This window comes from Neltuma alba, unplaced genomic scaffold, assembly GCF_004799145.2.
Source record: "Neltuma alba isolate B1F8T4 unplaced genomic scaffold, ASM479914v2 tig00006987_pilon, whole genome shotgun sequence".
Taxonomy (NCBI): domain Eukaryota; kingdom Viridiplantae; phylum Streptophyta; class Magnoliopsida; order Fabales; family Fabaceae; genus Neltuma; species Neltuma alba.
In genome coordinates, this window is record NW_021634644.1 from 111,257 (window position 1) to 139,110 (window position 27,854).

Genomic DNA, 27,854 nt, shown 5'->3' on the forward strand with positions numbered 1-27,854 from the left:
AGCCTTCTTGTGTTGTTGCTACTGTTTAATCTCGTCAACCGTAAAGCGTTTCCCCTGTTTGGGACCCCGAGAGCGGAATGGAGATGTCATGGCTGGCTCGCTCTCTTGCTAACTCCCTCCGACTCGACCCCGATGACGCCGTCGGCGACGATGATGATGAATGCGACTTCGTACCCAATCATCCACACGACCCTCCTCCTACTTCATCTAGAAATCACGAATCCCATCACCTGCACCAACGCCAACAACCGCCAGACAATGAGTTTGGATTAGAAAATGAAGCGCTTGCTCGGGGGGTCCAAGAGGATCTTCACGTATTCAAGCAAACTCTGACTCGTCAATTCTGGGGAATGGCATCCTTCTTAGCTCCTCCCCCCGCAGATTCCCACCCTTCCTTTCCCTCTCACCGCCACACGCAATCTTTTCCTGCCGCATCCACTCGTAATCGATCAGAGCCTTCCGATCACTGTGTTTCTCAGAATACTGAAGAATCAGAGGCGCGACGGATTCGGAGAGGCTTTTCCCACATCGAAGAAGCAAGTTTCCACCGGGACGTCCCTGAAACTTTGGGCAGAATTCCGAATTCGATTTCGTTTGGATCCGAGCCTCTAAGAAACGAGGAATCCGCAATGGAGGAGTATGATCTTCAACGCGGGGTTGGAATTACAGATGAGGTATTGGCCTTCGCCAGAAACATCGCGATGCATCCCGAGACGTGGTTGGATTATCCTGTCGACGAAGAAGATGACACGGATGGTAAGCGGGATTTGATATTACTCATCCGGCTGTCTTATTCGTGAATGATGCTTATATTTCCTTTCGACGAAAATTCTTTATGCTCTTGATTTGAGTTTTGCTTGAGTCATAACCATGAAGATCGTGCTGTTTATGAAATTGTTGAGTTGACCCGCACACTGCGTCCGTATCGGCAATGAGCTTGATCTCCCCTTTTCATTCGATTCTTGTTGTCGTTTTTTGCGTGCTCCAATTCTTATAGTGATGAACTTGGCTGTCTGCCCACAATTAATTCTGCATATCTACTTACTCGTAGATTTTGACATGTCCGATGCCCAACAAGAGCATGCTATGGCCATTGAAAGACTTGCTCCTAGATTAGCTGCGCTCAGAATTGAGCTGTGCCCTTGCCATATGAGTGAAAGTTACTTTTGGAAAGTCTATTTTGTACTTTTGCATTCAAGGCTTAATAAACAGGACGCTGAGGTTTTATCTACACCTCAGGTGAGTAACCTGGATTTCGCGCTGGTTTTCATATTGTTCTTGCAATCCGGAATGCACAAATTACCTTACTCTTGTGGTAGCTTCCTTGGTTGATATGCTAATGTGGCCATTTTATCTAAGGAGACTTATCTTTGAGTGCAGTTTTAATCCTTTTCAAGTGGATTCAAAATTACAGAATCGTCAGGTCCTTGCTTTTAGTTTAAAATCTTTTTATGCCAAACCTCATACACGAATAATTGGCAAACAACAAAATTTGGTCATGAAGAAGGAATACCGGCCATATTATGTTTGATTAATAGTTGGATTTTTCCAACCTCGAAATGTTGATGGGGTTTAATTTTGAAAATATGATAGACTTCACACCAAGAGGTGTTGGCTCTGTTATAGTTCAACTTATTTTGCCGTACAAAGTCCTTCGAATGTTCCTTTGTGGACCTGTATCTGTTTTATAAGCACTAACTCATTCAGCCAGCATTAACTGTGCCTTCATGATAATATTTGCAGGTTCTGGCAGCCAGAGCACTGTGGATGAAGGAGTTACAGGAGCAAGAGAAACTTGAATCTGAATGTTTTGGAAGGAGCATTTCCTACTCAAAAGACACAGCTCAGCAAGAAGACTTCTCTCCCAGATTTTTCGATAATGCCTATTCTGGTGCCATGGCTTATGGAACATACAGATTTGAGGAAGATTATGGGAGTGATAAGCACATGGGTGAATGCTCTGAAGACCAGTTAATCGATGAGCCAGTCGTCGAGGAAAACTCGAAAACTAAAACTGAGGAGAAGGACCTATCAAGGGTTCGATCCTCTAAATTTGTTCTCGAGGACTATGAAGATGATGAGTACGAATGGCCGGAGGACGATATTGATGGAATTACCGTGCCCCAGGTAAATGAAGAAGACATATCTTTTAGTGATCTCGAGGATGATAATTATTCGTTGAAACCTGTTACCATAACAGAATTAAATGCATGATAGTGGTGCCGTAGGGCCAGTACTGAGTAGATCTCCAATAGAAAGAAGAGAAAGTATGGAGGTCTCCTGCATTTTTTGGTTGTACATAGTGATTGTTTTGTTTTAAACCCCCCCCCCCAAAAAAAAACAAAAAGAGAGAGAACGAAACAAAGAAAAGAAGTTGCAGAGGCGGTGCTGTGACGTGTTGCATGCGGTGCAGCAAGGTTAATTGTATCGGTTTATTTTTTGATTTGTAATGTACACCAGGTTTTTGTGTGGATGTACTTGGGCAAGTGTCGGATGGAATAAGAAAGATGGGGACCTATATTTGATACCTAATATGCGAAACAAGTGTAGGGTGAAATATACATGCCCATCAATTCCCAGTTTCTGAAGACATTTTTGTGCCATGATTGTATGTATGTATATAATAACACAGAAGCAAATGTAGCCAGTAGGAATGACTTTGTCTTTTCTGTTCTCAAATATTGAATGTGAAGTTTCGCAAGTTTGATGACAACCGCAGGTTGGTTTAAAAAAGACGACAGCTGCAGGGTTTATGGTGTCCACCTGAATGAATGATCCTCTAAATTATTCAATGATCTCTGTCTAGGTCGGTTTTGTTTTTTTTTTCCTAGTTCCGAATTAAAGAAAGCCAACCTGTAAGTTAGTTCCCTTCAATAGGTGAAACGGTGACGAGATTCCATTGTTAAGACAGGATATTATTAATTCTGTCCATAGCTAAAAAATGAAGACCTACGTGGTGAGGCATAAGTCAAATACAGAGGGTGCAGACGCAGCACATCAATGTCCCCAAACATGCAGTTCCGTCACCTGGAGCAATTCAAAGGAGAGAGAACTTGGGCGATCAATCGTAAAGAGGGGAAATCAGTGTTCGAAGGGAAGTGGAAGAAATAGCTTTTCACCCCAACATTGAGATATGTCATTCAACTACTTCTGACACCTGACTCGCCCTATCGTAAGAATGGGGAGGCATGGCCATGAGGGGACAGGCTTGCGCACTTGTGCTTCTCTTCATCATTCTCAGTTTTTGTTTACGCTTCCATATGATTAATGATGAATGATCAACTTGCATTATTGCTACCGGAATGATTATGCTTTGCTCTTCTATGTAATGGGAATGAGGGGACCCGGCTATGTTGTTATCCAGCAACGCATGACCACAGGAGCAGGCCCAGCGTTGAAGTTCATTTTTTGACCGTTTGCAAAATTTAGATCAAATAAATTATTGGAATTTTGTCGAGTTTGATGTGCCACTTATTATACATTTTATATGATATATATATATATATATATATTCCAGCTAATAACGATTTAGATTTCCAGCTGATAGAGCCCTTTCTCCCTCTCATGGACATCTAGTTTAACCAGATTAAATATGAAGCATGTTCCTATAGAGTTTTAAGTAAATTCTATACATACACACACATCAATAAAACTTTGCATCAATAACAACTCAAATTCAAGGCAAAGCAGGTCTAAAATATTTATCCTCCTCCATCAAACTCCGTCTCTTGCCTAATAGCGTGGAGGGGGATCAAGGATATGAAATTTGGTTTCCATATCATGAGAGAACTCAACCAAATTGTCAGTAAGTAACATGTGCTTTCGGTGACATGATTAATCAAAACCTTTCAGTCTATGTGAAATAATAATCTAAGCATCATTTATAACATCTCTAAATGAGCGATTTCTCTCACAGCCTCTACTTATCAAATCAATAGCCTGGCAAAATAGTATGAATTTTTATACATTTTGTATAATATATAATTAATTATACTAGTATTATATTTCTGTCAAAATCTTGAAGAGACAAGGCAAGACAAAAGCAGGCCTAGCCGTGAGGTTGTGTTGTAAAGTATTCCATACACGAATTCTCGATTCTAGCTGCCTCCTGCGAGTGGAGGACGGAGACCCATTATTCGCCAGAATCTCAGTTTATATATGTAGCGTTCTCTTCTTCTTCTTTTTAATTTTTTTTTTTTTTTGGAAAAAACGTTAGTTAATATAGTATTTAGTTCACTGTATCCCTTCCCGATCATCCCACTTTTAGTTTATGGGGCCTTATATCTGGTTTCTTTTAAAAAAAAAAAAAACATATATTATATATCCTTGCCATTTATGGAAGTTATATACTCCTCCGGTCCTTAATATATGACCCAATTTTTGAGTTGGTTTTGGTCCTAAATATAAGACCCATTTCTCATATTTATCAATTTTCTCTAAATTACCCCTATAGATACTCCCTCAACCATAATCAAATAGAAGAGGGAGAGGGGGTATTAAAAAAGATAATTATGGTGTTTTAGGAAAAATGTGTCACTTTTCTTATAATTAACTAATTTACCTAACTTCTTTAATCTAATCAAATTAGTTAAATGGGTCTTATATTAAGGAGCGGAGGAGTATATGTGTGTGTGTATTTTTCAAGACAGGATACTTTTATTTTGTATTTACTTTTGAAGTTCAAGATGAAGACCATTATCTCATCAGTTTTTTTTTTTGGGGTTCAAATATCTCATCAGCGTTAGCAAAAGGGGTTCGGGTATCAAACAGGCTTTAAGTTGTCGACCAGAATCGATCTGATTCTCCATGGCCCCGAGTTGCAACGCCATCACAAATTTTATCTTGTTATTTGAAAAGGGATTTCAATTAAGGAAAGTTATTTTTTTCCCCAAAAAAAAATGCTATAGCATGATATTTAATGATTTAATTCAAAACCAGCAGTTCATCAAATCAAAATTTCTACAGCTGTGTGGGACGAATAGTCCATGCCTTCTGTATTAATGTTCATGTTTTTTGAAGTGTATTTAGCCAGTATTGTCAGTTAATCTAATTTTATGTCAAACTGGCCGAATGTAGTTTGGACAAACATACGTCAGCGTGTTTGTGCATGGCTCCCCCCCCCCTTTTTAAGGAATGCGGTAAGTTATGAAAAATCTTGGGTTATTGCGAAAATTATATGAGCAAATTAAAAAAACTTGTACACGGCGAGTCCATTTGTCGTCGTTTGGCCTTATTATGTTGTGTTCATCATAGGTATAGGACATGATTATAAATGGGTCGGACGAAAAGCTGCTTTAAGAAAATTGGGAAAAGGTCTATCGTTTCGTTTGTGGCTAGTTGAGAGCAAAAAGTTGTTCATCTTCCATTAACTTTTCTCGCTCTAGATTATCATCAACAAGGAACCCGATATACATTGGACATAAAGCTGTGCTTTCTTTGCACAAATTAATTCACCCCAAAGCGTTCTAAGATGAATATTTCGAAATACTGGAGCTTATTCCTTTTTTCTCTCTCCCAGAATAAGCTATATTTATTCCATTATTTAGCTTATTAACTTGTGGGGGTCGAGTGAGGGATCAGAGTAACGAAGAATAGCCTCAATCTTTGCGTTTGAACTGGAGAGCCGCGACAATAAAGTCGTTGATTTCTTGAAGAGAAAAAAGAATAAAGAATATAATCTTGAGCATTATCTCCTTGATTTGATTATAAAAGCAGCGGGGTTATAAGAAGATCAAAGAAGGAAAGTGTGGGATGATCGAATCCTTTTTTTTTGGCCCCCCCAAACACCGTTCAATTTTCGTAGGGAAATGACACGCGGTCCCTGCATATTTGACCGAAGCGGGAGACGTTGGCAGCTGGCAGGCGGCGTCTCCTTCGTTGACCAAAGTGTAGAAGCTGACGGTTTAAGCTAAAAGGTAAGGAAGAGGGGGAAAAATGGAAAAACGCCGTTGCCGGGGATCGAACCCGGGTCACCCGCGTGACAGGCGGGAATACTCACCACTATACTACAACGACTTACTTGGAATGGTTGTTGCTAATTTCTTATTTAACTTTAACATTAAAATCTCCCCATGGTTAGGGATGACTGATGAGAGATCCCGCTACCTGGAGAGCTGCGTATATAATACACATATACGGGAAAATATCATTAGTCGTCCATCAGAGGTTTGAAACTCAGTCTCTGCTTTGTGATCATATGTTTTGTATGGAGCCAACGATGTCCCCAGTGGATGCATGGGAACCCTCGGAGGATATCCTATCAGCAGCATACTAATCTGTGTGATTATTACTAATGACGCCAAATGATCCTTCCCGTTAAGTATACACACTGCGAACTCATAATCGAGGACTCCCAAATTTCTGATCAGATGTGCTATCTCCGGTTATTAATATAAGAATTTGTGTAACTTTTAATTTGATCCTAAATATAAGATCCCAATCCATTTTGTCTTGCATATTTATCTATTTTTTTCAAATTAGCCTTTATAATAATAGTAGTTCTAGCCTATACACTTGATTAGTAAGAATATTTTAAAAAAGACAACATCTATTTATTACAAATAACTAATATAACTAATTTCTTACTTTATTCAAACTAGTTTACTAGCTCTTATATTAAATATCGAAGGTTTTTTTGCCAGCTATATATGTGTATCCAAATACATATATATAAGCTCTTAATTAATAATGACTTTTGTTGAATTTTGATTTTCTTCATAAGATGCTTATAGAGACATTCCAACTGTGCTTCATGACATTTGCTTTTTCCCCATGTGTCATCCGCATCATTCCCTTTATTTATTAATTTCCTGGTGCACGTAACCCTAAACCTTATCCCGGCCCCCACTATGCTCCCATATGATATGAACTACTCCCAGCCAAATCCCCCCCGCGAATAAAATAATATTAGTATCAGCCTCTAATAATTAATTTTAACTAATCGTCAGATGGTTTAGGTATGCCTGATCGAAACGGAAAGACAAGAATTGGGAGAGTGGAAATTCAGATTTGGCCGAAATAACTAAAAAGAGAATTCTAACCATCTGATTATTTTATTAATTAGACACAATTTCTTTTAATTAGTTGGATGACCCAATCCCTTTTTAGCCTTATCGTTTATTTATTATTTTACAGGTAAGCAAGCTTTTCTTTGTTTGAAACATGAAGGGGCCTGCCGGGACACATATATACCAAGACCCTTTTTATTTAACCAACCTGAATTGATTACGGTAATTAATCATCACTCTAACCTTTTATAACCTAACATGATGAATGACATATGAAGCGTGGCGGTAAATAACAAGTAAGTTTAACGCCATCAAAAGGACTGGAAAGAAACTAACACTGCAGTTGCTAAAGTAAACTTTTTGATTAAAAAGGATATAATAACTCGATCGGGTTTGGAGAGATTATCCAAGTTAGAACTAACAAATCTTCACGATTCAAGAAACGCACGAAGAAATAAGATTTTTTTGAAGATGGGGATATTAGACTAATTTTTATTACATTCATCTTGCTTTGGCACCAGAAGTATTCTTTCTTGTAATTTCCTTTGGAAATTTGGAGGCAGGATGCACGTGCAAGCTACTTTAATTTGGCACGGTGATCAAAGTTAAACCAAAATGGCAATGGAAGGACTGCATGTTAGGCTCCACTCACACTTGTTTTTTTATCCTTGCTATTATAATGGTCCAGGGCCAACCAACTACCCTCCCCAGAATGCTCAACTGAGAAAACTACCCTCCCAAGAATATTCTGATCCTTAGCTTTCTGTTCTTTACTACTAAGTATTTCTAACATCGCAGCAACTTAATTTTTATCTGCCCTTGACTTGTCTGTTCACATTTCGGACCAAAAGCTAGTGAGAAAGCAACCCACTTCTCAGCGATTGCATTCGGTGTATAAAGCTAATATTTTCACACGCGCGAGCGGGCACTCGATGTGACCATATATTCACTTAGAAGGCAAATAAAGAAAATATGTGCAATCAGTCTGGTTAAACGTCTCGCTCGCTTTATCTATGACGAACCCTATTTTCCAATTCTCTACTGATCTTTACCATTTTCATCTCTACAAACATCGAATAATTGGTCACTTTTTGATTTTTTTTTTTATATGTTCCTTTTAAGTGATCTGATCTTATCAATTTGAGGGGGCATATATATGTGTAGTATCAATCAGTATCTATCTGCTTATCTATATGGAAAGTTCAGTATCAAATTAGTGTACAAGGAAGTAAAGCATCGTCTCTCAAGTCTTTCCCTTAACTCGTAAGAAAAATGTACGTCACGTGATTCGAAAAAAAAAATTACGAGAATTCTTCAAGAATATAATGTACGAAAAGGGAAAATAAAATTAATTGATTATCAGCGATCTACAATGCATGAAAGTTAAAGTTTATTGCATTATTCGTCTTTCATTTATTTCTCCTTCCATGTGCATCTCCATGGACAAGAATTTAATGAGAATATATAATGCACTATTGATAGATCTAATTTGGACATCGATCTCTGCAACACACACATGCAGTTCCCAGAACTAGTCATCAAGTTCACCAAAATAGGGAAATCCTCGTGTAGGAGAAAAGTGAAGGAAGCTTGTCAAGAAAACCTAAATAATTTGCCCCATTTTTAATGAAGTTTTTTTCTTGGAACTTTGAAAAGTGGTGGAAGGCTTTAATGAATGATGAGGTGCTGAGAGCAGTGAAGTGACAGGAATGGAAATAATTTGTACCAATAGGGGGACGATTTTCCACGAGCTAGACGCTTATTAGCCCACCTTTACATTAGCAAATATATATAAATTTTTCCCCCTTTAAAATATGTATGTGGGTGGCAACTTTAACGCTCTGCTTTTTCACCTTTTATGTGCGTATCCAAAATGGCTTGGCGACATAAACACAGTCCGCTTCCAGTAACTTTCTAAACCCATTTGGTTTTTACTTGTTTCTGTTAGATTCTTCGTCATTAAGCTAAAGCTAATCTTCCCAAGGAATCTCTGATATCTTGTTCCTAATTAATAAAAAAGGCGAAGTACTACTATAAAAATAAAAGATTTCGACAATATATCTGATTTCCTCCACCACCAGCATGCCACCTGACATTAAAGTTGCATGTAACTGTGTTGATCTGCAGCATTTATTTTTGCCAAAACAAATGACACCCATACGTACATCTGAAACTTAGTTCCTTTTCTGTATTTTTTTCCCCTTCTTTTTAACTTTATTTTTTGGGGACAAATGAACCCTAGCTTTCCGAAAACTTTTGCTTCCATGGACCCCACGGGTTGCTCCTCCTCCATCCTAATTAAATACCCAACTCTGGCTCTCTGGTTCTTCCCTTTTCCCTTCCTTTCCTCTCTCTGGTTCCCTCTTTGAATATAGTAGAGTTCTGCTGCCATAATGCTCTTCCACGAAGACGAAGCGGTCCAGTTCCCATGGCCGGTTCAGGAGACGGCGGTGCTCACGGCTGGGGATATACAGGAGTTGTTGTCCCTCCTCCAATCAGGAGACGAACCAGATCACACGAGCAGCCCAAGCTCCGGTTCGCAAGGGTCCAGCCGGGAGGTTTACTCCAATGACGAGAGGAAGCGCAGGCGGATGCAGTCGAACCGGGAGTCAGCCCGACGATCCCGCTGGAGAAAGAAGAGACATTTAGAGAACCTGAACAGCCAAGTGAACCGCTTCTCAGTCGAAAACCAACAGCTCAAAAACCGGCTAGGCCTGGCCTTGTATCAACTCCGAGTAGCATGCTCAGAGAATGAACGCCTGAGAACCGAATCCGTGGCCCTCATGGCGAGACTTTCTGATCTATATTTGATTTTAGGCTCCGTGCATTCCCAATAGGCGGCGTTGAGCCATGATTATTAACCAGAATATTAACAAAAAGGTATATTATAAGTACGTTCGTGCATGCGTCGTCCACGTTCCCTGGTTCCATATTGTAAAATAAATTAAGCTGTGAACGATGGATCGATGCAATTAAGTAGCTAGATTTATGATGTGATTCACGTAGGAACTGATTGGCGAGTGCATGAAATGTGCTCGATACATTAAATGAGAGAGCAAAATATGGGCGGCTGGTAGCTTGCTACTCGTTTCCTTTCTTTCTGATGAGGAGGAGAAAATAAAGTAGTGTGCTTCGAAAAGCCCCACGTTGTTGGGAGTAAATTAAATGTGTAAAGATTTACGGGTCTGCTTTTTAATCGTGTTGTCCTGTATGCGCCTTTTCTTCTTATTATTATGTTTTTCTTTTTCATGTGTGATAAGCTTAGCTTTGTATAAACGAGGATAATGCTTTGCCTTGATAATTGACGGTGAATGACAAAGAAACCAATAATTCATGGAATGACGGAATCTTCGTGGAATCTCGTTGGTATATATGACACAGGAGTCCTATTCGATGTTAATACGTGGCATCCTCTTATATAAGGGCCAAACCAGGAACGACCATACATGCTTTCTGTTTCTTCCTATTTCTTTGTCTTTGCTTTTGATTTAAAGCGCTCCGAACATAGACTTGACGAAGACCTCAATTAGTGGAAGGGGATGGCTGCCTTCTGATCTCTCTCTCTCTCTCTCTCTCTCTCCCCCCCCCCCCCCCGCGCCAAAGAAAACACAGATAAAAATTAACGAAGTAAAGTTGGAAAAGAACGTCCAGCCAAAAATATCATCTAGGACCCGCGCATGTGAGTGATTCTTTGTTAATCATGTGATAGAAATTACCTTTTTAGCTCACACCACTACTACTGCTCAGATTTAACTACTTTTCACACATTTCAAGAGTTTATATGACATCTCTTGTGCAAAAATATATTATATAATGCTGGTAGATTTTCCTAGACTAGATTTTATATATCTTTTTCATATCTGGTGATCAAACAATATTAATTGTATTGTTTAAATACGATATAGAGCATGCATGATCCTGTCATCATTAAAGTGGGTGTAGTAGTACCAGTTATTTAATTCTATTATATATTTGACTATATATATATGGGTGTAGTAGTACCAGTTATTTAATTCTACTATATATTTGACTATATATATATATATATATGTGTATGTTCGAGAGAACACGGTTACTCTAACAATTCAACTGTTTTTCTTTCGTATCTCTAAATAGATGTCCTTGTAATTATATACATGAAACAAGAGTACGTACTACGAGTTAAAATGTATGCATCATAAATTTATGAAGGAAAAAAAAAATCAGTCACGCACACGCACTAAACATATGATTGTCTTTCAGTGGTTCCAATGATCCCCAAAGGATATTGTCTCGACGTTAAGAATGATAAAAAATACTCATATCCTATGTATGATTCTTCTTCCGTTGGATTTGTGTACAGAATGAAATGAATCTGTATCTATAAAGAGTCTCTGATTATTTGCAGATTGTTTTTTCTCCTCTGGGAGGCTCTCCCAGGGAGTTTTCCATAATCCATTGAACTTTCCCATTCAAGGGTTGCTATAATACTCTTCCGGTCCTTAATATAAGACCCAATTATTGAGTTGGTTTTGGTTCTAAATATAAGACCCATTTCTCATATTTATCAATTTTTTCTAAATTACCCCTATGGATATTCTCTCAACCATAATCAAGTAGGAGAGGAAGAAGAGGTATTAAGAAAGATGATTATGGTATTTTAGGAAAAACGTGTCACATTTACTTATAACTAACTAACTTACATAACTTTCTTAATCCAATCAAATTAGTTAAATGAGTTTTATATTAAAGACCGGAAGAGTATTATTTCCTTCCAAACAAAAAAAAAAAAAACTTCCACCTGTTATTGTTTGTCTCTATGATATATATATATATATATATCATGCTCCACCAAAAGCTTTCCTACGACGACATGGCATTATCTTTCAAGCACATGCTTTCATGCTGCCCACGACTCAGTTTACCAAGAAAAAACAGCAGTAATGAAAAGAGAATCCCTTTGCGTGGTGGCTCAAATAAACCATCCTTGACCTTTATGTGATAATCCTGCTTTTTCTTCATGGGAAAGCCCCCAGGTGAATTCCCCAAAATGGTTTCCTTTTTTCCTTGATAGTTAAGCTTCTTTTTTTTCCCCCTCCAAACTTCTTGATAGTTAAGTTGCTTCTCCTTACTCTCTTTCTGCCTTCACCGACCAATAATTCTCTTACAAATGTAGATGGCGGATGAAATAATACTCCTCCGATCCTTAATATAGGACCTAATTGTTAAGTTGGTTTTGGTCCTAAATATAAGACCCATTTATCATATTTATCAATTTTCTCTAAAGTACCTCTATGGATACTCCCTCAACCATAATCAAGTAGAAGAGGGATATGAGGTATTAAGAAAGATGATTATGGTATTTTAGAAAAAACATGTCACATTTCTTATAATTAACTAACTTACCTAATTTTCTTAATCTAATCAAATTAGTTAAATAGGTCTTATATTAAGAACAGTAGGAGTACTATTCACAACCCCGAGAGAGTAAAGTCAATTAGTTTTTAATCATGACCTTCAGTTGCACTTGCACGTGTCGTTTTGGCTTTAACGATGCATAAGCTGTGAACCAAGAATATTTGGTGCCTACAAATCGGGAAAGCCTATTTAGTGAAATCTCTGCATTGAGATTTGAGATTTCACCCATAAACAGAACCTCATGGGAAGCTCCGACAAGTTCCAAAAAGTATGGTCAAACATGAATATTGGAATGTAAAGACGATATCTTGCGATTCTGATCATCATCTGACGAAACAAATTCATGAACGGGACTTTTTAAATCCAGATTCAAGGAATGCACTTGAATTTAGGTAGAGGGTCATTCTCGGAGGTTCGGAAAAGAAAATGAAATAAAGCAGAAAAGGGTCAGTGTGTGTATTGTAGGATTGATTGGTCCCCCTGCCTGTGCGTGTTGACCATAGTGTTACTTTAGTTCCTGTTTACGCCTCCTGTTTAATTTCGTCCGCTTTCCTCGTAGGCAAGTTCTTAAGAACTCATTAATTACCAGAAAATTTGGTAGTTAGGAAAGCTCGGAGAAAAATGGTGTTCTCTTTTGACCAGCTTTAATAAGGTGGATTAGAAGAGTGGACAATGAATCGAAGGATCACTTAATTCCAGAGAAATAATAATGGCGACAATGATTTGAGAGGGATCAATCTTGTTTGGTATCAGTATTCTTTGTGGGCATGGTATGACCTAACTTTTCCTTTCTTTCCAGCAGATAATGCAACTTTCAGCACTGGATTGATTCACTCGGATCGTGCGTTTGTTTTTCCGACAAAAGACTTTTTCTTTCTCAGTCGACTCAATACTCCCGGTTTCTTCTTTACCCTTTTATTGTCTTTTTCTCTTCGGGTTTGAGAAAATAGAAAGTCTCTATTTAAATGGGAAGAGATTAGGGGACGAGTTGCACACGGGAAATGACTTTGGAGGGCTAAATAACAATGGGCCTAAGGCCCATAAACGCCATTATATAATCCATCATACATGAGAACCTGTCAATGAATATGCCCGTCTTAAGTGGCCCAACTGATTCTCTTGTTTCACCCAAAATGAACTGATGTTTTCGAATAAAATATAACATGCATATAATTCTCAAAAATATTAAAAAAAGAAAAAATTTACTTTTTACTGTTTTATAAAAGAAAACTCAGCAGTGATGAATAATATTCAAGTTTATATGGTTTTCGTGGGGGGAAAAAGTGTCTGTCTCTGCCCCATGAGAAAGTATGATAGGCACCCAATACCATCACCGGAAATATAAAATTTGAACACCACGAGAACTGAGGAATCATATGAACTGTTATAAATTAATCAATTATATCATGAACATCATAATGTTTTTGCACTTCACAAAAAAAAAAAAAACCCGACAATAAAAATGAAACGTGTTAAAGGAGTGCGCCTGTAAAACACCATGGATAGTTAATGGGTCACCAACATGTACTGTCATACTTTGAAATGCATCCATCAAACAACAGTTTCTCATCAGTTTCTATCAGAACAGTCAAAATCTCCTTTGATACTAGTTCACCAAGAAACAATAACTAGACAGCAAACGTCAACAATACAATTAAGTTCACATCGGGGAGGAAGCCACTTTCTCAGGAAAACCTTTCCGGAAAAATCAATGGAATTTAAGCCCAGAAATATCCTGTCTGAGAAACTCTCACGTTTGAATGAAGCTGGGAAGCTGAGGAATTTCCACCATGAAAACAACGTTATACCAAACCCTATCATGTTTATATAAAACGCCGACATTATCCAACAACTACCCGCCATTATACAGTAGAATCAACATAGTGGGGCTGTGCTGCCTGCTTTTTGCATTCTATTAATTAGTATATATAATTGGACTTACTTTGATCATCATCCCAATTTTAATCTCATCAGATCAAATCCCCTTTTGTCATACTTAAAAAGACGAAACCCACGTTTTGTGGTGCTCACATTGCTTTTCCATTTTCTTTTCCCTCCATGTTCCCCACCCATTACCTCAGTCAAGTCACAGTGGTTCCCCAAAAATGTTTCCCTTTTGCTTTTCCCAATTCCCTTTTTCATCTTTGTTTTCTTTTTTCGCTACACTACATATCCTCCACCCTCCTCAATTATGCAGGATTACAAAATGTTTGAATCATACAGTTATTAATGTGAAAATCTACACTACAAATCGAGAAGACTCAAATGACATTATAGTTATGTACGCTAGTGTTAGAAGAGAATGAGATGGATTGGGACTTGGGAGAGGGAAATAGGAAAAGTTTAGGGATGGAATATAAGGTCACTGTAAAGACACACACACATATATGAAAAAGGCAAGCTTCTGATTTGGTGAGAGATTCGAATTTTAAAATATGAGATTTGACGACAAAAAATGGGTGGGAATTAGGCATGGGGGGGGGGGGGAGGGCGTCTCTTTATGAAGAAGACACCAATTAATTATTCAATGGCCACAACATCAACATCAGGTCAAATTGTGTCTGCAACTACATTCCAATCAATCACCAACATATTGTCAATTTTGACATACATGGTGGCGTTCTTTTCTCAAAATAATGACAAATTTACAGGGGCCTTTATTAGAGAGTGAAACGTGTCCTCAACAACATATGGAAACAACCACTGTCTTAGAATACCACATATCTATAATCATGGGACCAATGTCCTAATGTTCATGAACACACATGTACGAGACAGCCAACAGCTTAACTTAAATCCATATGAACTAGAGAGTGTCTGGGTAATAAATTTCCCTAACTGCCACATACCTCGTCTATCCCTAATATATTCCTGCTTCTGCACATCTTCACGCACTCAATTAACTTCCTTCAACCTACTCTCTCCTTCCATGGCTTCTGCAACTTCCATACACCAGAGAAGACTGCGAGAATTCCTCAAGGAGCAACAGGAACCTTTCATCCTCAACAATTACCTTTCTGAAAGAGGCTGCTCCAGAACTTGGTGCCTGCAGAGATCAGCCAATTCTTGCCTCAATATAAATGCAAAGCTTCAGTTTTCCAGAGTTCTTGCATCTCTGTGTAAGAAGCTTGCTTTGCACAACGAAAGCAGCAACGTTATGGCTGAGAGGCCTGCAGCCAGAAATGAAGATCTTGTTGTTCGTGAAACTCCTACGATTGGTGAGATTGTCGTGGAAACAGAAAGGTCTTCATCCTCTAGCAGCTCAACTCTGTTCTACTCTTGCTCAGAGGTTGATGAAGACGAGAGTTCGTTTTCTTCAGATAACTTCCAAGCGTCAAATGTATGCCCTACTGGTATGCAGAGGTACTAATTACTCAAATTTGATGCGAATTTTTTCTGGTTCTGTGATATTCAAATATAAGTTGAAACTCAAATTTGATTACTCTTGCAAAGCCAACAGGCTACTAACAATGGAAAACACCGCTGGAGATGCATAGGCCCTGCCTCACTCGGCAAAGTTCCTTCACGCAGAGCTTCAGCATCTCAAAATGGCAAGTCTCATTAACTGATTGCTTTCGTCAACTCTGTATTTCTTTATTCTCCCTCTGTGGTTTGGTTTTTATCTTTCTTTGCTCTCAACGTCGCCTCGATTTGTTTAGCAGAGGTAGTAGTTAATCAGGAAGTCAGGAAAATAGAGAAGAAAATACATAGTTGCAGTGTCCCACTGCCCAAGAAAATGAGAGAAGAGTCAATTTCATCAGCTGCAAGCTGGGGATTGCTGATGCAGTCAGTTAAGAGAGAACGGGGTTCAAGGAAAGTAAGAGATAATGTCGCTCCTAGTGTTTCCCAAGGATTCAAATCTATAAGGGTACTGCAGAAGACAAAGCAACTGCTTTTTCATTGTGCGAGAGAAACACTTGCGAAGAAGGACAAGGGAGAACAATGTCACAATAAGGAACTGGGGAAGTTCATTTGTAAGAGAACAACCAGATGGGGTCAACGAAGCAGACATGGGAGGGGCCTGACCTGCTTGTTCTCTTTGGATGACTTGAATTCCGTATACGAATGGGGTGATTTGGAGCCACATGCGAACGATATTATCCTACAAATTGGTGATGCCATTTTGGAATCCATCAGCAACGAAATTGTATCAGAATTTATTGAATATTAACCACTCCCATAGGCAGTACGAAGCATGAGCATACTTTCGGTTATAATTGCTCGGTTCGTCCGAGTCTTAGTGAAATTTTTTAAATTACAAGAGGGTAGGCTCGAACCTGCAACACACACCCCACACACGTACACACACTACTCGGCTAAGTGACCAGTGGTCTTAGTAAAATTTTTTAAGGGGGCAAAAAAAGATATTAACGAACAATAAATGCTTACATTAGGTTAAGTATCCAAGCGTCCTTCACCTTCTATATGCTTCCTTGTGTGTTTGACCTTCATTTGGGACAAGAGAATCCAAGAAACCCTAACTTCAGAATTTTGGGTTTGCGGAATCATTATTCGTATTTAAAATATACCATCTTTGAGTAAAAATTTTGAACCATTTTTCAGCAAAAATGGCCGCCATTAAAAGCAGAGCCAGGTGTGGAAAGAGCCCCCAAAATATCAAATAAGGAATGAGTCTAACGATAACACTACACACTTATCTAATGCATATGACTTCTCTCAACAATAGAAACAACATTTAGTATGCTCGAATATTTTATAAAATTATTAGAATTCCAAATTTAGCTATAAAACTGGTTACTGCTAGTTCTTTAATGCTAACAAATTGTTATAACACATTGAAATATTTTAAATGAAATTAACTGAAAATCTAAAATTTATAATTAATTAATTAATTGAAAAACTTAAAATTAGCAATTAAATTTTCTGTTCGTATTGACTATTTCAAGTTCTAAACTTGAGATTGTAACTGTTAAAATTTTAAATAATTGTAACTGAAAATATATTTCCATTATCAACTAACTGATTAACGATTAAATTCATTCGTATTGTTTCATTAAAACTTTAAAGGCTACGTTCGGTAGTTACGTATTGAGAAGCTTTGATGATTTTGACTTTGATAGAGAGGAAGCATAAAATGAAAAGAAAATATATCTTTAATGTAAAACTAAAGATTTTAAAAAAAAAATTCAAAAGCATTAAATATTATTATGTTAGATTCGTGAAATATTTAATTTTTATCAATAAACTAAATGAATCATATTTATAATTAATTTTGAGACCAAAAAAAAATGAACGAGCAAGAAATCTATGATAGTCTTTGATGATTGGCTTACAATTGTCTAGCACTCTCAACACAGTTACAGTGAAAAGAGCATGGGCAAGGATCAAAATATCCTTTTCTATTGCTGAAGATGCAAGGGATGATCCAACAATTAGTGTGTCACGGAAAAGATTTTTTTTCCTTCAAAAAAGCATATATTAATTATGGAAGTTAAACATTCTCAGAGATGCAGATCAGTTTCTTTAATCTCACCTATGAAGAAAGGATTAACAACGCACTAATCGGACTCCCCATCTTCACCGAGCTCACCATCTTCAAGTTCCACGTGCCCACTGGTCTTCCTGTAACCATCCCGGTGATCCCTCTTGTGTCTTTTATGCCGAGTTTCATTTTCTGATTCAGGTGAGTTTGCATGCTGCAAAGTAGGTAAATATTTCCACCCCATTTCATATCATGTTCTCCATATATTAGGAACACAACGCAGCAAAAATCATTATATATGACATACCTTCCTGGACTTTTTACGGTCACTGCCATGTCTTCGTGATTTCTTTGACTCCTCCTTATCAGCCTTTTCAGAATCTGCATCCTCTGCGCTACTTTGGTGCCTCTTTCGATGTTTCCTTTCTTTATCCTTTTCTTTTTTCTTGTCCTCCTTGTAACCATGACTGTCACTTATGTCTAGATTCTCACTATCAGTTTCGTCCTTCTTATGTCGTTCCTTGCTCTCACGTTCCCTTTCCTTATCTTTCTTCTCCTTCTCCTTCTCTCTCTTTCCGTTTCTCTTTCTCTTCTCTTTCTTTCTCTTTCTTAGCCTGCAGATAGTTAAGCTATTCATTAAAAATATGTTCAGACCCCGACACAAGGCAAAGAACATGGGTAAAGAAGGCCCCAGTTCCTGCGCAACCTTAAACCACGAAACACCAATTTTTGTACCAATAATTATGATCATCAATGCGATAGCCCAAAAGCAGTCTTCAATAAAATTAGTTTTAACAAGAAGCAAACAAGTGGATAACATGAAACCAAATGCATAGACAGATATAGAATATTTACGCACCTTTTCCTCTTCACGCTTGCGTTCCTTCTCTTTGGCCTTTTCCTTCAAGTATGCAATGTATTCCTCAAAAATCTCTCTACCGGAGCTCTCATCACCAATTGACCTATGGAAGGCAGTTTACATAAAAGAAAGTTCTCCCCTCGTGACAGTTCACACAGTAAGTATGCACCAAGTACTTGAAATAGATAAGTTACCTGTACTCTTGCGCCTCCTCGAAGAGTGGCTTGCAATCCTCCCATTTGGAAGAAGCAGTAATATCCTACAAAAGATATGAGGCTCAATAGCGATCTCTTTATCAAATGGGCTCACAGAAAAACTTTTGCCTTACCTTGAATGTATATAACAGCTTAGTAAATTCATCAGCAAGGCGTTGACGCTTCTTAGCTTCCTTCTCCTCCTTTTCCTTAGCTCTCTCCAATAACTCTTCATATATAAGCTTCATATGGAAATAAAGAATCAGATTCCAATCAAAACATGTATTCATAGGCACATAGCTTGTATCACGTGACATTACATCAACACCCCCACACACATCTGTGCACGCAGGGGTCTGTAATTTGTATTTCACCATATTTAATTAATTCATCATCTTTGATACGAGAAATATAAATCTGAAATCAATGCCTCAAGGTTGATAACAAACCACTCCAATTTTATGTCTGTTCTCCATTTTTTACAGCTAAAAAAGCTCGTTAGAGACCTCAAAACTGAAGAACATATCTTCAGTACTGCCCTCCCGCAAGTTTAAGCAGGAAATCAAGGTAGCATGCTTACACTGAGCTCAATTTGAGTAAACTACTCCCACAATTAAGTAGTCCACAAGTCAGATGCAAAACAGAAATCAAAAGAGTTTAACGAAAATTACCTTCAGATTAATGTCAGACATTGATGGAGGATCAACCTCTTCCAAGACAGCAGCCTTAAAGTCCTCAAATACGGTTGTCGTATCTACGGCAATCTGTTTGAAAGGGGCATGACATCAAACACAAATTACTGGTAAAACACAAGAAAGAGTCCCGAAATATCTACCTTGCCTGACTTCACTGCATCTTTAACCCGTGTCTTATCTTCATGATACTGTCAACAAAACATATATATTAGAAATAGAAATAGACTATCACTAGTGGTACTGTCACCCTTGCAAAATAAAGCATGTTAAAATTTCACAAACTAGATTCAGTCGGTCAAGTCATCAAGAAAAAGAACTGCACGTTAATTGTATGATAAACTTCAAATTTAGTAATTCATTACTCAATATCACATAAGAAACATTCAATCAAGATTGCAGAATATAAACTGATCTTACTTTTTCAAACCTGGTTTTAAGTCATTCCAAGGCTAAGCCAAAATTCAACTCAAAAAGATAAACGAACAGAATTTACTTCGTTTGCTATCATCTGGTGTAAACTCTCAAAATAAACATTTAGCACGTAATTAAATCATTATTTTAATAAAATGACGGGTCCTCTGGCTGAAGAAAGGTTACCGCAACAAATAACAAGACAACAACTAGCATAGAGCACAATAAATCTGTTAGTTTACAACAACTTTCAAACAAACTTGAAATGACAATTTTGTGACCTTTTGTGCTAGATCCTCAACAACATCTTCAAATAAATCTTTTGGAGTTGAACCAGATGTGTTTGAAGCAACAGCTTGATATTGAGGCAAATCCTTGACCTATGAAATAGAGAACAGAAGGATATGAATTCCATCATGTATTACCATTCTTATGACAAAAAAATGAAAGTTGCATTACCTTTATGCAATATTCTCGCCAGTGTGTTTTAGCAGTAAGAGTTCCAGAAGCAACGTGTTCTTCCAATAACTTCCGAAATGCATCACGGTTTTTCCTTTCAGACCGCCGGAGTTGATCCTATTTTATGGTCATTAAAGAAATATAAGAATATCAACAGAAACAACATCAATAAGCATCACTTAGATTTTACCTTTTGTATTTTTTTCAGCTCCTCTTCTTCCTTTTCCAAATCACGAATGTAATCCTGCCACAACATATATGAGCATACAGATCCTTTAAACATGTCTAAAAATAAAATAAGGAAATATACTTGGAAAACAAGCAAGCGATCTATCTTTTCAAGACGCAAGCATCTTTCATCATCCTCTAACCGATCTTGGACCTTCCGCCACTGACTATACACCTACAACAAAACATAAACCACAAGGTAAGGGTTCAAGAATAGACTAATTGTGACAGTAGATGAGAACAACTTCAATTTGACAAATTTAACTCCACAAGTTCCTCTTCCCCAACCAAAAACAAAAAATACCTTCACAAAATCACAGGATTCTAGAAATTTCCTGAATTCTGCAATATTCCGCCTATGTTCCTCGGCAGCTTGTTCCTTTTCCTAAATTAATTAAATTTAGATAAATAAGAGTTAGAATGGCCATGATTTGAAGAATCAGATCATCCAGCTGGCTTCTGTGGATTCCACATAGAAGATTAACAGTTGCTCAGTTACATGATAACAAGCTTACATGAAGAAAATAAGCTACATAGTGTTAAAAGCTAAATGATAGAGATGTTAAATGGCCATTGCTCTGGTACCACTAAAAATCTAGCTACTACCAGTAATGATCCAGCTCTGTAGCAAGATGAACAGATTGCCTAGATCTGTCTCTGCTCACAGTCACAGTGATCAGTAGTCTCCACAGTCCTCAAATAAAGCATAAGAGTATCAAGATTACCAGGGAAGTGGTAGACTAGCAGACAACTACCCTTAAAAATTTCCTCAGTTTCCACTTCAATCAAAAACAACATTCATCCCTTCTCTGCCAGGAGAAGTTCATCTGTTCAACTTCAAGAAATCCCAGACTAAGAACTATCTTCTCCATCTGAGAGAGTAATCACAGCCACTATAAGCAATTCATGAAATATAAACGTGGCCCTGATGGAACTTTGATTTCTCCTGTCCATCTAGACACCCCTGAGGTGATAAGAGATGACCACTGATGGTGACCCATAGTAGGAAGAACAAATGTGCTAGAGGGGCTGACATGGTCGACACAGAAGGCAAAGAGAGCAGTTCACCCAATAACTCATCATCATCAGTAACTTCCACACTAACAAACGGCATATAGGATGCACTTTACCCCTTAAATCAGTTATGTAGTTGGTGAAGTTCAGTTATGTATTTGTTTTGCAGCCGTAGTTATCCCTTACTTTCTAGTCTAAATATCAGTAGGAGTCTAGTACAAGCAGGGATCATTGAATTCACAACTTATACCCGGAGATCCTATAGGCTTCATCAGTATGAAAGTTTAATATTCTTGCTCATGTTCCAGTAAAGATTTACCTTATCTCACACATCATCTCCTGCCCTTCTCATTTGGTTTCTACCCTAACATATGGTAAGTATAATCCCATCACCAACAATTACCAACAGGTGGCAAGATTCTTTCAAAATAAATGGACTACTAAAAAGTTTGTTTATCCAACCTCCTTGAATACAAGATCCAAACAAGCATGAAATTATCCACAAAAATTAATATAATAGCAGAAAGGGATATTCTTGCCTTCCTCTCAAGTTCCACCATGTAGCTTTCATATAGATCTTCCCGGTCTCTAGGTCGTTCAACAGCCTTGAATCTTTCATCGTTCTCAAACATAGTTGCAGCTTTACTGATCACAGAAAATCACTAATAAGAACAAGATGCATCTTGCAGTTACATGGAGAAGCTTAGACAGAAGAGCAAATTAATCAACTAAAATTAAGCTCCAAATTAAACGAAGACATGCCTCCATCTAGTAGATGATGTAAGCTCCTTGCACTCCTGAAAAAAGATATACAGAATCAAATAATAGAAGCACAAAGTAATAATGTATTTGTTATGCAATAAGAACCGTTCAACATACTTCCAGCATCTTTGAAAATTCTTCTCGAGCCTTTTTCTGCCTCATACGCCTCTCTTCAGCCTCTAGCTTCTTCCTTTGGCCCAAGTACTGAATGAAAGATCAAATCGATTCAAAATCAGAAAGCCAGATAAAGCCATTAATGCACAAAATTGAAATTGACTTGCTGCTGTATTGCAGCACAAAACCAATCAACTAGATACAAACTGAAAATCATACAAGTTAATGAACACAATCTGCAATGGAGGGCTTGTTTCTCACCTCATTAAAAGCTTGCTTACGCTCACCTAGTGTTTTTAGAGCATTATATCGTTTGTCATTGATGATCTCTCTCATTGTCTGGATCAAAATTCAAAAAATGATCAGCATTTACAGCACAAAAGACTGGCCCGGGGGGGGGTGCGCACCAACCTACCTGTTCCCATGTCCAATCAGATTGAACATTTGCAGATTCTAGAAGAGCTTTGAATGCATTTTTTGCTTCCTAAAGAGGAAATAAGACAAAATAAGGATGCTATGTTTCCCAAATTTGATTAAAAATTCAATCTATCTATAAGATATTGAATTCTTACCAACTTATTTGCATATACCAAGGGTTCTTCATCATTTGCTTTCTCTTCAGGTGGATTAACATTGATTTTTCCAGCTACAGCCATTCCTTTTTTGGCTTCCTGTGAGAGTTGCAAGATGTTAAGATGCCTGGCAAATCTAATTTAGTAATAATCTGTCAAGCTACTCATATTTTCTCAAGATCATTGGCTTGTGTCCTCTTATCAGTGCATGTGTTGTGGAATTTAGGTTTTTTTTTTTTTTTTTTGTGGGCGGGGGGAGGTTGTGGGAGAATGTTATCTAAATCCATAACTACAAAGCAGCAAGTTATTTATGAACGTCTATGCCAAAGGTTTACTATGCATGAAGGGTGTCTCCAGACTGATCAAGCTTTTTCAATAATTAACAACCCGACATTTCAGAACAATGTAAAATGAATAATACCTCCATATCCTGAAGAGAAGCCCCATTTGTGGAAGTGACTGCATCCTGAAATGCTTGGTTTTCATTACTGTTCAGTTAAAATTCAATGTATAAATCAGCTATGAAGCAATAATGTGATCATAGAAAGACTAGAATATCAGGGGGGAAAAAATCACAGAGGATGTTGGTACGTGGGCAAAGCATTAGAATCATGCGGACTCGCAGCTATTCCTGATCTTCTTGCAACTGCTGTAGGTGCAGCATTCAAATCTGCCACCATACTTGGTTCAACCCCACTGGCACTAGAAGAAATTGTAGGAGGGATTGCAGCCAAATGGGGAGGATCAGTTGTAGCACCCACTGGAGTGACAGGAACTGGGCTAGTAACAATCCCGGATGGTGTCAAAGAAGTATTGGAGCCAGCAGCATTAGTAGTTGTGGGTGCTGCAGTTGCGGCCATGGAGCCATCAGCAGCATTGGATGTGTTATTTGTTTCTGACTTCACTCCTGAGTTACTGGCTTTTTGGGCCTGTTCACGAGCCAACTGGCAGGAAATTTTGCATTTCATAGTCAGATACGATGCAGCCTGCTTTAAGTCTAGACATCAATAACAAGGATAATCAGTTAATCACAAACCTTTAATTCTTCTGGTATGGTCCAAGTAGACTGCTGTGTGACCTTGTTGTAGTAGTATCTACAAGAAGTCAAGCCAAAAATATGAGCCATAAGGTCAGCGATTACAAACAGATGCCACAGGAAAGGCACAGCTAAAAGTTGAAGAACAAGAATGTCTCAGATAAATATAGAAGATAGAATTATAAAAGAAATGAGGTGAAACGCACTTTCTTCCCTCGGGAGAAGTAAACTCTTTCCAAACAGTTGAAGCATCTGCCCTCTGTCACATCAAGCAGATATTGAGGTAGGAAAGATTACACAGTTAAAGAAAAAAGGATCAGACAAAAATAAAGTATTATAAGTTCACTATAACAGAAATAGAAACCAAACGTAAGCACAATGCTGCAAGAGAAAAAGGAACAAGTTGGCCGAACAAAATTAGGAAGAAAAATGTAGAGTTATTTACTATCAAACGATAATATTGCCAATACCAGCAATCATAACGAACAATGAATAATGCCACGAACCATAATCTTAGCATATCTATTTACAAGAAAATCAATAATTCACTGAATCTAAATAGAAATCATAACACGGAAAATATATATATATATAGTGAAATGAAGGAAGAAAAACGAGATGAATGTACTACCAAACACCAATTTCACATTTAATAAAGAAAAATGGAGTGTAAATAGCAAACTATTGCCTGCCTCGAGAAAGTGCAAACCTTCACAGTGACCATATAGAGCAGTTGTTAAAATTTCTCCTGACTTGCCATGATATCTACAAATCAGTGGAAGCACATGCATATAAAAGGAGAATTCACGTAAAATTCATTTGTTCATTCAAAGCATTGAAGAATTTGTCAACATCCATACTAGAAATTAGATTGATAGACCACAAAACAATTAGACCACATGCGGAACATTTCGCTTTTTCTAAACAGTATCAAATATCAGCAACAGTGACAAAGCACCGAATCCCACCTCAATAGGCGACATAAGTTCCAAAGGTTTCTCCCAACTAGACTGTCTTGTCCTCTTGTTGTAGTAATATCTGGAAATATTGAAAGAACAAAAATATTTATGATTGCTTGCAATGACATGAAATACAAAAGCACCAGTTAGTTAACAAATCCTAGTGATCAAGAATAGATAATAGAAGGTAATGATATTGGACGATAGCAAGATTTAAATAACGAAAAGGTAGTAAAATTCAAAAGATTATATTAACTAATACCTTCTCCCGTCAGCTGAAGTATGCTCTTGCCAATCAGATGATGAATTCTGGCTAGGGCCATTTGTTGCCTAAAATTTGGCAGCACAAAAAAAAAAAAAAAAAATCACACTCAAATGTTATATGAGTCACAGAAGTATTATACTAAAAATCAAGAGAAAAGTATTTCACAGGCAGACAAGAAATGTAATTAGTTGAATTCCATGTATATCCTATCATCTAAAACACCTCTATGTGTTGTTGAGATTCAACTAGCTCAAGCTCACAGTACCTGCCTCACATGGTGTGACAACAAGAGTGCCAATATGTGTGTGTGTGTGTGTGTGTATTATACCATCAACATTCTTAAAGTTCATCTACAACAGTTGATTATAATTTCTTCAAACGCTCTAGACCAATAAATTTGCACCTATCTGAGTCAACCGTATCCAGATGATTCAGAGATCTCAAATATCGATCAAATTAGTCATTAGATTAACCATCACAGAACTCAAAATAAGTAAAGAGAATAAGAAATTCTTCATGATTTTTCTAAAGTTACACCAGAAAGCTAAAAACTATTTACAAGCATAAAATCATGTAATTCTGACACAAACACATCAGTGCTAAAGCCATATCATTAAAATATATTAATGCAGTTATCATTCAAGTGACAAATATTCAAAAGCCGCATAGAAGATGGGACAGACCAAGCACTTAAAAACACTAAAACAGAACACTATATTAACAAAGTGAGGTTTATAAAGGAGCAGTGTGCATTTAAAAAAAAAAAAACACTATTGAAAGCCACCAAAAAGGGAAACTTACAGTATCCACTGATGTAGTACCAGATGAATGTAATCCAGTCTGCTGCACTGGTGGTACTGTTGTAGTGCTCTGAGATGCAGAGAACATCCAAGGTTGTCCTCCAGTAGGCGCATTCACCTGATGAGGAGCCTGGTATGGAGCCACTGAATTAGAATTATCTTGTTGCTGGCCATAAGATGGCGTGAACTGAAAGTGAAAAACAATGTCAAATGAGTTAGGAATGTATAAATAAACTAAAAAATTCAGACAAAAAAACAAAAATAAGAGAATTATATGGCAACCATACAGCATATGAAGAATGTGGAGGTGCTCCAGAAACAGCCAACCCAGGCATATGATTGCCTAAATGGGAAACAGTTTGCTGCGATTGTAGTAGAGCAGATGTCGGCGGCCTGCTTGTCTGAATATATGGTGCAGGATGAGTAGGCTGAATTGGTCTAAGATTCAATTGTTGCATAGGTTGAGAATACTGCAAGTGCTGGCTTTGAACAAGAGGCATCCCAACATTTGAAGAAGAAATACCTTGTCCGACAGATCCAAATTGTTGTGAAGCTGTCGGTGCAAATTGTTGCCCTTGCTGGGCTGGCATCACCGGCCGAAACTGCAGAAGGAGTTGTAAGAGTGATTGCAAAAAATTCTTACAGGAGAAGAACTAACAGGAGTGGTTAAAATGTACAGAAGAAGAAATTACTTGCATAGATAAGGATGAACCAAAACTTTGAGGACCAAAGGATCCAACTGCTGTAGGTGGCAGAGGCTAATCCAAAGATAGATTGATAGATATAAGAAAGAAAGGGATAGATGCAGGGAGGAAGGCACAAAGAGGAAATATATCGAGAGAACCATCATGTGCATTTATAAATTGTAGTAAGTAATAGAGGAAAACAGAGAAACATCTTGGATAATTAGCATTTAAAATAGCATAAAAGGCAAATATTGGAGAAGAAATTTGAACGCAAAATTTGAGTGCATATCCCAATGTCATCATTAATTGTAACGTAGATGTTAGAATTAATAAAAGAAATTGATGGTTATATTATACAGTGACAAGAAAATCAACATGAACTGAACAGTAAGACTCATCACCATGGATTTATTACGCCATTGTGCATGGACAAAACTCATAAAATTCAACACTACCAGTAAATATAGCAAAGGTCAGGGAGCCCGATGTTACCTGCATACTGGGGGGCTGAGAATTATTCGCCATTTAACATAGATTACCCTGCAAAGTGCCAACAGCAGCGTAAATTAACGTGTAAATTTAAATAAATATATTTTCCCCCTTCACCACTTTATACAAATCTTGCTCACTATACAATTCCTTTAGATACGTTTTATGATTTATTTATTTTAGGGGCCTTGATTACGCATGTGACTGACCAGCACGAGTTCTAATGGCGCCATCCAAATTAAATTACCTACGGCCCACGAATATGGAACGAAATGTTAAATTAAAGCAAATAGACTCCCACAATGACTAATGGCAAATATAGGTTGAGGACTGATAGATCGAACAAAGCTAAAAAATTTCTCCATCTTCTACTTCTTTGAGGACCTTGACCTTAGCCAGGAAACTTCCGGGACCACAATCCACATCGTCTCAATGTTATAGATATAAGAGAAGCTTAACATTGA

At 37.6% G+C, this 27,854-nt stretch overlaps 4 protein-coding genes and 1 non-coding gene across 5 annotated transcripts; 3 read left to right on the forward strand and 2 right to left on the reverse strand.

Moving 5' to 3' along the window:
• On the forward strand, window positions 1-2,555 carry LOC114751601 (uncharacterized). Its single transcript, XM_028940261.1, has 3 exons — window positions 1-756; window positions 1,052-1,239; window positions 1,744-2,555. Exons 1-3 carry the CDS (start codon window positions 78-80, stop codon window positions 2,212-2,214), a joined length of 1,338 nt encoding a protein of 445 aa, XP_028796094.1. The 5' UTR covers window positions 1-77; the 3' UTR covers window positions 2,215-2,555.
• Window positions 2,556-5,943: 3,388 nt separating this feature from the next.
• On the reverse strand, window positions 5,944-6,015 carry TRNAD-GUC (transfer RNA aspartic acid (anticodon GUC)). Its single transcript has one exon. It is a non-coding gene; the product is annotated as a tRNA-Asp (tRNA).
• Window positions 6,016-9,400: 3,385 nt separating this feature from the next.
• LOC114751593 (basic leucine zipper 4-like) lies at window positions 9,401-9,844 on the forward strand. Its single transcript, XM_028940255.1, has one exon. The coding sequence runs from the start codon at window positions 9,401-9,403 to the stop codon at window positions 9,842-9,844; it is 444 nt and encodes a 147-aa protein (XP_028796088.1).
• Window positions 9,845-14,971: 5,127 nt separating this feature from the next.
• Window positions 14,972-16,592, forward strand: LOC114751602 (uncharacterized). Its single transcript, XM_028940262.1, has 3 exons — window positions 14,972-15,767; window positions 15,858-15,955; window positions 16,067-16,592. Exons 1-3 carry the CDS (start codon window positions 15,154-15,156, stop codon window positions 16,573-16,575), a joined length of 1,221 nt encoding a protein of 406 aa, XP_028796095.1. The 5' UTR covers window positions 14,972-15,153; the 3' UTR covers window positions 16,576-16,592.
• Window positions 16,593-17,654: 1,062 nt separating this feature from the next.
• On the reverse strand, window positions 17,655-27,441 carry LOC114751589 (pre-mRNA-processing protein 40A-like). Its single transcript, XM_028940249.1, is given in 29 exon segments — window positions 17,655-18,061; window positions 18,155-18,415; window positions 18,417-18,461; window positions 18,707-18,809; window positions 18,901-18,965; window positions 19,035-19,142; window positions 19,572-19,664; window positions 19,736-19,783; window positions 20,288-20,386; window positions 20,466-20,582; window positions 20,656-20,709; window positions 20,776-20,868; window positions 20,998-21,078; window positions 22,247-22,352; window positions 22,470-22,504; window positions 22,587-22,673; window positions 22,845-22,922; window positions 22,999-23,067; window positions 23,156-23,254; window positions 23,577-23,643; window positions 23,732-24,099; window positions 24,192-24,249; window positions 24,398-24,450; window positions 25,160-25,229; window positions 25,413-25,480; window positions 26,217-26,402; window positions 26,503-26,817; window positions 26,908-26,973; window positions 27,394-27,441. Coding segments are annotated over 29 exon segments (3,063 nt in total). The 5' UTR covers window positions 27,427-27,441; the 3' UTR covers window positions 17,655-17,923.
• Between the last annotated feature and the right edge of the window lie 413 nt (window positions 27,442-27,854).